Source organism: Thunnus maccoyii, chromosome 5, assembly GCF_910596095.1.
Source record: "Thunnus maccoyii chromosome 5, fThuMac1.1, whole genome shotgun sequence".
NCBI lineage: Eukaryota > Metazoa > Chordata > Actinopteri > Scombriformes > Scombridae > Thunnus > Thunnus maccoyii.
This window is the reverse complement of record NC_056537.1, coordinates 17,296,013-17,308,021: the sequence shown is the minus strand read 5'-3', so window position 1 is coordinate 17,308,021 and position 12,009 is coordinate 17,296,013. Positions and strand designations below refer to the sequence as shown.

The 12,009-nt window shown below is 39.0% G+C and overlaps 1 protein-coding gene across 8 annotated transcripts in view; it reads right to left on the bottom strand.

The window, feature by feature from the left end:
- LOC121897678 (FERM domain-containing protein 5) overlaps positions 1-12,009 on the bottom strand; it is a 60,945-nt gene that overhangs the window by 11,621 nt on the left and 37,315 nt on the right. For all 8 annotated transcript variants that reach the window (XR_006096269.1, XM_042412344.1, XM_042412345.1 and 5 more), the window contains 5 exons: positions 6,175-6,279; positions 4,452-4,494; positions 3,212-3,290; positions 1,310-1,407; positions 419-542 (listed from right to left, as the gene is read on the bottom strand). Coding sequence is in view for 7 of the 8 variants with exons in the window: in XM_042412344.1 (XP_042268278.1) it covers positions 419-542; positions 1,310-1,407; positions 3,212-3,290; positions 4,452-4,494; positions 6,175-6,279 (449 nt within the window). In the remaining variant the exon portion in view is untranslated. The remainder of the gene's footprint in view (positions 1-418; positions 543-1,309; positions 1,408-3,211; positions 3,291-4,451; positions 4,495-6,174; positions 6,280-12,009) is intronic.

Sequence of the window (12,009 nt, the reverse complement as noted above, 5' to 3'; positions counted from 1 at the left end):
CTCACCTGCTGCCTGTCAGAGTAGTATGTGTGTGTGTGTCTGTGTGTGCAGTTCAGCCCTTTCTAATCACTTTCATTATTACACTGTGCAGCTCCTACTGTTAGGGGTGCTTCCAGGAGCGATCGCTAATAACTGTGCAAATAAAGAGCAGGCTATGAGCTCAAGACAATCCAACTGTGTTATTTGAGCAGATAGGAGAGAAGAGAATGCTTTTCTCCGCCATCTGCCCAAATAACCGACAGTAATATGTCTGGCTGACCCAATACAGACCAACTGGATGTCATTACTGCAGTCAATTGAAATGTCAGAGGAAGTGTGGTAGTTGTTCAGCCTGTATGAGAGCAGGATCTGCAGGTATGTGAGACTGAAAGGGAGGCTGGCATTGGAGGTGCAGTCTTATATATGTTTTATATCTTACATCAGCTCTGTCTTGTGTATATCTGCAATCCGGCGCTCCAGTTTCTCCGAGTGTTTGGGGAAGAACTGGAATTTGGAGCTGTAACCTTCAGGATGCTTCCCAGGGTCATAATCACCAATCTCAGCTGGGGGTAGAAAACAGAAAAAGTTAAATGTTAAACTTTCAGTGCACGTGAAAGTTAAACCGATGTCTACAGTTTTAGGTACACTGCTGCTTTTGCCAGAGCAGACAGACTGAACATGCTCTGGATTATTTGTGCTCCTTCATGCCACGCTGACTGCACTCCCTCGGATGACCCTGATGCTGATTTCTCTCTGCAAGGAGGACCTGACCAGGCAGCCCATCTTTAATTCATGAGCCCCTCCTCCAGAGAGCCTGCATCCCCTCAAACACTGTGCTTTCTGTGATGTTGTGCCACAATACCCCGTGTGTGTTGTTTGTTTGTGTCGGTATTTGTGAGTGTACGTGTGTTTGTGTGTGTGTGTGTGTGTTGAGAGGACGATAAGATGCCAGATAACTACTTCAAATACATTATAATTGAGCGTGATCTCTTGGTTATTAAAGACTGTGCAAGCCATTAAATGAATTATCATACAAAGTACAGTTTCATAGTCTATACCCATATGAATAAAGCACATCTGATGACCATAAAATATGTATCACATATCTTAATCCATAGAAAATTTTCTCTCTGTGACTATGAAACACTACAAGCATATCCTTTGAGGAGCATTATACTGTTACATTCTTATAATATCACTTCATTAAACTCCTCTCCACATAAAAATCTATTTGCCCGGCTGGAAGTATTTATCAGCGTGGTGAACTACAGGCCCTAGTAAAACAGTGAAAGAGTGGTGCAAGTCATTCCCATCTGTCACCTTTCATTACCTTGAAGGATGAAGGCAGCAAGCATGGCCGCATCCGAGGTTTTACACAGGAGCCGGCCGTGGTAGAGGTCTCTCTTGATTTGCAGGAAGACAAGATATCTATGAGGAAAATGACAAAAATCAGGCCTGCTGATAGGCATACTGATGATTCATGAGTCATAAATACCCCTAAACCGCTCACACACTTCTCAGTAAAAAAAAAACACAGAAGGAATAAAACAATAAAAAAGATAACAAACAACAAACCTGATAAACCTCAAAGACTGTTGAGTTCACTTCCCCTATGGGTGCTTTGAATATTTCTTTTTGATTTAGCTGAAACAAGGGTTTTGTTTGGGGGAAAGAAGAGTAGGAGGGCCCTGAGGGAAAAGCTGCTACTGTGCTTCTCTTAAAGCCTCCAGCCTAGTTTCAGACTAACCCAACCAAACAGCTCCTGAAGCATGAAATTTGCTCCGAGAAGCATATGTGATGATGATAATGATGACTATTATTATTATTATTATTATCATTATCATTATTATTATTAGAGATGTGGAGAACACATGCAGTGATATTATTAAAAGACTCCTACAAAACTCCAAACATGAACGAAACCACGAATAAGACATTCGTCTCATTGTTTTACATAATCCTGTCTCTATCTGGGCTAATAACACTTGCTGTAAGGAGACACGCATTAAAAAGCTGCTTACATTTCCCATGTCGTTCTCTCTGCAGTAAGTACAATAGATCCTTTTGAAGGTGTAACAGATAAATGGGTAATAATTCATGCATTTAGGGTTGCGGGCTTTGATTTTTCATTGTGTTACAACAAATCTGTATTGAACAAACATGAGCTCAGTTTGAAGATCTGAAGTCTCTGAGAGACACATCTGACTGAGACACTTCTGCCTGGTGGACAGGTGTAATTATTTTCCTACAGAGCTCACTGCTGTCACACATGCTGTGATGAGGGTTTCACGTCAAGACGCTTGAAATAAAAACTCCTACATTTATTTTACCGCAGGAGTGGGGCATCTTTCCTGAATTTTGTTTTGCACGCCCTTACTGTCCACACAATCCCCACAGAGTATGACACGAGGGAGCACATGCTGAATGAGCCTTGTGTGTGATTGATTATTTACCCTCTCTCTGTCTCTCGCTCTGTGGTCTGCACCATGCTCTTGCCCTCTCCACTCTCATCATCATGTATCACTCTCTCTCTCCTCCTTCCACTCCACAGCCTTTTCATTCTCCCTCCTCTCCCTTTCCACTCTCAATCAGCACCCTTTGCCCCCTGTCTCCTCTACCCTCTCTGCTCATTATGTACACTCTACATGTGATACACGTTTCATCTCATTACACCTCGGAGAGAGAGAGAGAGAGAGAGCGGGCTGCTCTGTCCATGCGGTGATGAATACGGCAGTAAACTGTAGATGCACACAACTGGATATTCTCCACGTTATTTGGAGGCAGTAAGTTAGCTGGTAAAGTGTTTTGCAGTGTTTTTAATTTGTCATATCTATCTTTTCACAAATTAACTTGAGAAAATATTTTGACAGGACTACCAATTATATTTCAGAAAGTAAGCTGCTGGTGAATGCTTTTACATTCCTCCCTGCTTCACAAGTCCTTTTGCAAACTGCGTTCTGTTTAATATTTATCATAATGTTTTAGACAGTAAAGTACTCGCGCATTTTAATTATGAAGGATATTGTTTTCGAAACAGACACGTTTGATGTGCCTAGAAATTCGAGAGCACAATCTGTACCAAGCGCATCTGCTTTTCACAGGTTTGTCAAATGATGGCAGCCTCTCCATGAAAAAAAGTTGTCTCTCTTCCTCTCTGTTAAACTGGGGGAACCTGAAACAAAGCTAGCTGTGTCAACTCATCTGAAGTGAAAGCAACAACGCGAGGTCATACCGAGTGATTTCCTCCTTGAGAGCAGCGGGCTCGGGAGGGTAGAACTTGACTCTCAGACACATGGTGAACGGAGGCTGAGCTGCAGGAAACAAACACAAACCGTTAAAGAAATGAACAGGAATCCTTTCGTGGTGACAGATCAAACAATCAACAGCACCATCTTACCATCAATGAATCACTACATTGTAGCAGAGCTGTTTTGTATCTTCATCAGTTACAAGACTAAATGTCTGACACCAACCAAAGTGCTCCAATGTTGAAAAGCACAACTTAATCAGTCCTTCCCCTGCATGTATTTTTTAACACACTTATTTAGTATGGACTGCAGCTAGCATGTATTATACTGGTGCATTATTTATTGGTTGAAGTGTACTATACTATCTTACGCATATTTATTATGTTGTATGTATGAATTTTATAACATTTCTAGGATGCCTTTTTAAGGAATCATTATTAAACCACAGATCATTTACATTTCTTTTTTTTTCTGTTGATCAATAAGCATAATCCCTGTCAAATATTTCAACTGATCAATCACTTTGTCTTTAAAAGTTAAAAAATAATTAGACCCAATGGAAAAAAGCAAGTATGTCATCACATTTGCACAGATGTAACAGTCAATGTTTGTGTTGTGACATAAATGATCAGTTCGGCATTTTGGGAAATCTGCTTATTTGCTTTCTTGAGTTAAGACAGGAAGATTGATATCAATCTCATGTCTGCTTAGTAAATATGAACCTGCCGCCAGTAGCCAGCTTAGTGTAGCACAAAATCTGGAAACAGGAAAACAGGTAGTCTGGCTCTGCGCAAAGTTAACAAAATCTGCCTACCAGCACCTCTAATGCTCATCGATTAGCACGTTATATCTTGTGTATTTAATTCATACAAAACTGATGTGTAGAAATGGAAATTCAGCATTTTATGAGTGGTTATGTGCTATTTTCTGGCCAGGACCAGTTGCCAGGCAACCAGTGGAAACTCTAGGAAGTTACTGTGTTCCAGCCAAGAAACAACTCAACAAGAAAGCAAATAAGCGCATTTCCCAAAATGCTGAACTTTTTCTTTAGATAATTAATTATCAGTGTTTACACTGTTTAATTTTCTCTTGTTAAATCAACGCCACAGTTTATTATATGCATTCAAATATACATTATATCAGATCTCATAGTGAGTATGAAAGATTTAATCATCCAATTTCCAAGATTATCCGCAAAGATAAACATTAACTCACAGTACTTACATTTCATTTGCTTGGCAATTGATTTTGTGAACTCCAACCAGTGCTGCATTAGGAAGGAAAACAGATAAATGTAAATAATTAGATAGCGACACAAAAATCCTGTCAGAGTAATACAAACATCTAATCATTCAGCTGACACTTGCAACACTAGTCACTATGATGTTCAGCCGTCACTACTGACAGATTTCTGGGGAAACCTGTTCGTGTAACCACAGAACCTCTTGATGATGATTCGAGCGCCTAAATATGTCAGAGTTGTATAGAATATAGAGTTTGTGGGGTTTTCTTTTATGAAATCATCAAAGATTTCAGGCGAATCAGATCAAACAGCTCTCATTGCAGTGGAGGTCTCTTGAGAGACTGTCAGAGCAGTAAGGCTGATTAGACAACAGGTTTTGATTTAACAGTGAGCTCCTGCTGGTGGTGACAGTTACACAGGATCTGCGTCTGTGGCCAGATTCATCACTCTCTCTGAGAGCATTTTCACTCTCCATCTCTCTCCCAGGTTGCCTTCTCGCCAACTAAAACCCACCCACAGCAACAACCACCAAAATAGTCCTGAGCGACAGCATAGGAAAGGCAGCATCAGCAGGACTTGGCTCTTGTCTGCAGGACAACAAAATGATCCGTGAACATGTGAATACTTCATGAATCAAGCAGCGCTACTACATGCCTCTCAGCAGAGGAGTCTGATGGAACAACCGTCACTCTGAAAGGCAGCGTGAATAAGGAAATCTGAGGAACACAACTTTTCACTCTGGTCCACAGTCTCACTCTCATCCCTGGACTAAAATCAAATCTGATCAATTTTTAAAGTATAGCCAAGCATGTAATTTTTATATAGACACAAAGCAACAAAGCCATGTCTGTATGGAGCCATTCTGAGTTCACATTTGACCACTACTGCTTTTGAAATGTTGGACTCACTTGATATACGAAGAAAGATTTCAGGTTTAGCATCTTTACTTCAATTCAAAGTTTGGATTAATTTTGGATATTTTTCTGGATATTAAATTAATAGTTTTTTTGGAAATACCTTAACTTGCTTACTTGCCGAGAGTTAAATGAGAAGACTGATGGATAGCGCTGGAGCCAGCTGGTGATTAGCTTAGCTTAGCATAACGACTGGAAACGGGGAACAACTAGCCTGCCTCTGTCCCAAGTTCAAAAATCCACCATCTAGGACTTCTAAAACTCACAAATTAATGTGTTGTTAGCTAAGCTAACCAACTCCCAGCTCCATACGTAACGCACAGACATGAGAGTGGTATCGCTCTTTTCATCTAACCCTGAACAAAAAGCGAATAATGGTATTTTTGCCAAAAATATCAAACTACTTTTTTAAATCAGCAGTAATGGTACCAACACATTGGACTAGTTAATTTAAAAAACTTCACACAAAACACACACACATGTATGTGTACATACTGTTCTATACACTGTGTAGTTGAAATAAACTGCAACACACTCTCAATTAGGTTTTCTCATCCACCTAAAAGACTTTAAAGCCCGTTTGCTTTAATGTTTGTGAATCTTTTTGAGACATAGACTTGTGTGACATAGCACCATGTTCTCATGAATGGATATGACCTTTTGTTCTTGGGTCTCTCTCTAGAAGCAATCTTATTATTTAAAAATACCCATACAGCAACTGATAAATGAATCAAATGAACATAAGCGTGCACATAAAGGACCCTGGTCATGCTCACACACAAACGCTTACCCGCTGCTTGTCTGGATCCACATATCTGATGCCAAAATAGTCTTTCTCCAGCAGGTTGAGGTGGTGGCAGATGAGGTCAAACAGATACTGTCCTTTTGCATCCCGCTGTGATAGAAGAGAAGAAAAAAAAGGCAATTCAGCGAGAAATGTCAACAAAAACAAATCACAAACATGTGGCCGAGAAAAGATTCAACAACAGAAAGGCACTGTCCTGGTTTTCAACATGAGAAATACAGTAATTCCTGCTAGCAGAATGTGCTTTAAATCCTGCCAGAGATATCTTTGATTCATTCAATATTAATACACAGCCAGAGCCATTTGAAGTCTGTGGAATAAACCCCGTCCACGGCTAAAAGAAGAGCTCAAATAGAGTGTGGATTAAATATGCTGAGATCTCGCTGGGGTTTTACTAATACTCTGCATTCTGGACCTCATAAGGAAGCTTCCCTCAGAGAAACAGCTGTGTGTACCACAACACAGAGAGAGAAGACTGTGTCCAATACACATCTGATACCCTCCACCTTGTTCACAACACTGTAGCCTGCATAAAATCGCTGAGCAGCTTCAACTGGACATCCTGGCTTTTACCAGAAAATTTGGATCAGACCGGAACAGATTTTTCTGTGTAGTTTGAAACGTCCCACAGCGTTCACTGTGCTACTCTTCACAAAAAGATGACAGGACAGAAGCAAATTAAGTACTGCTCTTCAACATAATTCATTGTTTTCCCTCTGGAGGAGTTTTATAAACCTATGAGGGATGCAAATATAATTTGCATAACTACAATAAGATGGATGATTACAACTGGGCGCATCACTTCGGCAAGCCAGGTAGAATAATAAGTGACAATTCCTCAACTGGAAAGTGTCAGAACAGTCAAGAAAATTGTACCATTATATCAGAAAAAAACAAAATTTCAAGTAAATTCACAAGCCTGGATATTATAAACTTGAGAGTTTACATCAAGTATTTTCATTCAACAGGAAAACCTGCACTCAGGAGCTGACTTTGACATTTCAGCATCTTGATTTCTGTGGCATTAAAGCACCTGCATCAGAGCATTTTTCCCGTAAATGTGATGAGGTTAGAAGGTGGGTGTGATTAATCAGTGTCAGGAAGACAGCAAACATTAATCCTAGTGCCACTCCAGTGGCTCAATGTCCTCCTCCTTGCTAAAGAGACATCATGAACTTGTGACACATCCCATAACCATCTCAATAGAAGCTTTTTTGTAGAAGCACTTTAATTAGTCCGTCAGCACATATATACACAAATGCCCGTCAGGAGTCACTGCTCATGACAATTGAAGGCTACAGTGAGAGGAACAGTTTATTCCATGGAAAGGAAAATTTTCCAATGAGAGTATTGCTAATCTTTGTTGTAAAATTTAAAGTTCAAGTTAAAATTAGTTATGTCCACATGCTAAATGGTCTGTTAAAGCTGCACTTATCAATATTTCTACATGAGCAATGGGTAAAACATCTATGTGTAATGTGAGAGAGAGTTCTCACCCTCAGCTCTACTGTGCTTCACAGTCTTTCAACACATTGTTCTGGTTTGACGGCCAGCAGCTGTACTGTTTTGGTTCACTTTTGCTGCTTTAATCAGTGTTATTTCCAGACGCAGCAGGAAATAAGAAAAAAAAGAGAAAAACCCCATTGCACACTATCTGCCCAACAACAAAACAGAGATAATAGGAGAGTGAATATTGGACTTATATTCATTGAGGGGATATAGAGACGACTTCAGATGAATGCTAACATTGCTTCATGTCTGCTGGATGTATAAGTAACTACTGTTTGCTAACATGCTCGCCATATATATATATATATATATATATATATATATATATATATATATATATATTATTTTCTTTACAGCTTGTTGCACTATCCCAGGTGGCAGAAAAAAATCAGTTAATGCAGGTTTAAGAAGGAAACACTCATATCTACAAACAAACCTCATTACCTTTTCAATACCTACTGCCTGTATTGAGTATTGAAAACTGTCAAGTATCAAGGTATGAATACTTAGCCAGATTGTTGTTGACTGATTCTTTTTGTAGATATTTTCTGATCTAAATCAGGACATTTCGCTAGTGTTAAACTGTATTAAATTAAGTGGAATGATTTTATTGAAAAACACTGCTAAACTAAGGTATGAACATTTTAAAATCATACCCAGCCTTAACCATATATATATAACCATTAGCTGCAGTCTGATGGCCACTCAGGTCTCAGCCCTCATTATGATTCAAGAGGAGGTCAGTTCAGGTCAAGGTTGGACAGCCGCTGTCAGCTGCTTCACTCCTCCTTCCCCTCCCTGTGCTTGTTTGCCCTGTGGTGGCAGTAGAAGTGTCACTAGCAGCACTCTCCTCCACGTCATTACTCAGACTGCAGATAACAGGCACTTCATTAGGACAAAGGCCTGTCGATGCCGGGCTTGTCGCTTAATCGCCGTGATTCTCTGTGACCAAATGCCAATAGGAGTTGCTCTACTGGAGGTAACTGACCTTTCTGTAGCGAGACCGAGGGGCTTCATGGGTGCTCGCTACTGTCACTTTGAGATTATTTCCTCGTTGGAACATTACTAACCAATCTGACATCCCTGCTAACTTAGTGGGCCTGGATAAAATACAGAAGAAAGGATCTTTGCGGTGTTCGCACACACATACACACATCTAAATGTAGTTTTAAAATATCATGACACATGTACAAAATTAAAATGCACACAGACAAATGTGTACACAGTGTACAGTGATTTTTTGCAAACTATAGCTTTCATATGGATCAGTCAATCATCCTCCAATCCTGCATTAACTTAAACCTGCATTACTTGATTTTTTGGGGGGGCCATTTGGGGGCAGTGGTTTCCTATTTAGTTTCCTATTTACAAATCCAGCAGACACCAGAGCAACATTAGCATCTATTTAGAGTCGTCTCATGGCGATCTGATGAATTCAAATCCAACACTAAGTCCTGTTTTTGCTTTGTATTGGTCTCTACCAACTCCTGAGGGAAATATCTGGTTCTTTAGCTGCTAAATGCTCCACTATGCTCATCAGCTTGTTGCTAAATCTATTAGCCAATTGGGTTGGTAAAAATAATTAAAATAAAATGAGTGCAGCTTTAAACATATGCAAGCTCTGTGCACATAAACTGCAACATGGACACAAAGCACAAAGCAGGCTAAAAATATATGTGATTTTTTTTGTAATGCATTATTCCTCCCCTGGTTTTTATCACCGGGCCTATAATAAGGAGCAAGTGAGGAAGCCCACAACAATTAAAAAAGGGTTCTGAATGGAGAGGACACACTGAGTCAGAAGGGACATCTGCTCTTTTGTTGCAAAGAGAGCGCAATGAGAGCGCAAGTTTGTTAGTATTCCACAGCACTCCCACAAACCGCCCTCTCTGCCCCCCCTCCCCGTCCTTCTTGCTCCCTGGTGCCCCCTACCTCCATCTCTGCCCAACACTGAGCGCAGCTGCTTTATTCCCCCACTGGTCTCCCTAATTACAAGATCGAGGTGATTGCAGGAGAGAAAAGATGTTCTGAAATTTCTAATTAATACTAACGAACCATTTCCTTGTCTGGATTGGCATCGCAATATAACCCTACAGGAGCCTCAACAGACTTACAAAAGGTTTTATTCATTTGATCTGTGGTGGAGGGAGTTTTAAAACAACCAGGTGTGACCTTATTTACAACAAACAATCCTTCTGTGTTGTATTTGGTGAATAAATAGGCCATGTCTTGAACCTTCTGTCAATGAAAAACAAGTTTGAAATAAACTGTGAGAGAGGTTTAAACTACAGGGATATGAATGCAATAACAAGTCTGTAATGGAGATGGATTTGTTCAGTAGGAAATCACTTGTGACAAAGTGTCACTGTTATAGAGAATAATGTAGAAATAACAAAACAGCATCACTGGAAAATTTCTCTGGAGGGGAAATCCAAATAACAAATGCAGTGCACACCATTAAATCTTGGCTACAATTAAAAGGCAGAAGCTCAGTCTTGTCCTGAAAATGCAGGCTTCATCAAGAATTCAATGTTTACCTTGTATATTAATGTAAATTACAAGGGCTGTTTATTCCTGGTTGCTGACTCAATCAATCGCTTTGTGCTTATAATCTTAAAAAGTAGTCACCTAACTGATATGGAGACCCAGTGTTCACTATTAAATAAATAAAAAATAGGTTATGAAATAAATTATCATATGAATAAATACAGACAAAACACATAATATAAAGTAACTATGATGTAAAGTTTATTGCAGGTTATTTTCAATTAATTCCAGTAGGTTTATTTCAAATTGTGCTTTTTTCAAACTCAGTTTTTATTTATAGCAAAGTTTTTAGTAATTGATGGTTTAATATTATCATACCAAATCATCTCATAGTCTTTGTCTGTAAGTCAAAACAAACAGCAGAGCAAGTAAGGTGATTGGCTGGTTAAAGAAACAGCCAATCACATATATCATACATTTTGTTTAGATTTATACATATGATTATTTATTTCATAATGTTTTACATTGAACATTTAACACTCCACAAACAGATATAACTGGAGTATAAGGCCTGATGCATAATTAAGTTTGGATAAACATTTTTCCTTCATAATTATTACATCATTGTGTATGCTTCAAAGAGTTTGCAACCAACTAAACTAAAATCCTATGATCCACTGAGGATGGATTAAGTCAAATGCTGTGCGTCATGGCATGTCGCCAACAAACAAATATGTCTGTATCTCTCCTGAAACAAGCTGATGGACATCTCTGACAGACACAAAATAAGTAAAAAGATCTCTCTGGTGTGTCTCTAACTGAAAACACAGTGGTTCTCTTACTTCCTAAAGAGCCCCATGTGTACAATGGGCACTTTCAGATTAATCATTAAAATGGTCTCCATGTCAACGCAGGAGCCCAGACCATTAATAAAAGATTGTATCACTTTATAGCTGGAGGAGTGGAAATATGATGCCATTGACTGTGTGTGTGTGTGTGTGTGTGTGTGTGTGTGTGTGTTTATGTGAGCAGTATAAGGCTAAAGATACCAGGAGCCCTGAGGTAATTTCTTTGGTTTCATAAGCAGATTATTTTCTTATGTCCCAGTTGGCTGAGCAATTGTACTGGTTAATGTGTCGGACCCATTCAGCCTCCTGACCGAGCTGCACAGAGTTCAAGTCATGACCCTGCCACTTCAGCTGGGACTGGGAGCACACAGAGGGCAACCCAAAACCAATTACACTTATTATGAAGCTCCCTTTATTGTGGATCATAAAATCACATATGTTTCTGTCAAGCCACGCAGAGAAACTGAAATTACATGTCATTCTAGTGAATTTTGAATTAATGTGTTTCATACTGTAGCAAGAAACGGTGCATTGAAATAGTTAGTTGATGTTGACTGTTTTTAGTTTTAGAGTAAAACTAAAATATTTCATAAAATCTAATTTATTGAAGAAACAGTCAAATAATTCGTGATACTTTATGGTATTAGTCTGATTCTTATAAGGAATTATTCTATTTTATTAAATTCAAACTCCTGAACCAGCACTCTATAGTATTTGGGCTGCAATATGGTTAAAATCAGTATGATGAGAGTAATAAGGATATTTTCTATTACCCCTGCATATCACGACATGTCAAATATTGTAAATATAAAGTAATCAAACTGATGTTCAAAGCAATGAGCTGTGTTGCATTGTTATGCATTACAAGAGTCCAAACTCTTCATTTGTGTAAAACAAAATCTTAAGTAACATTTTTTCCCTGTTTTTTAATTAAAAATTGTTTGGAATGAGTCATTTGGACAATATAAATCTGTAG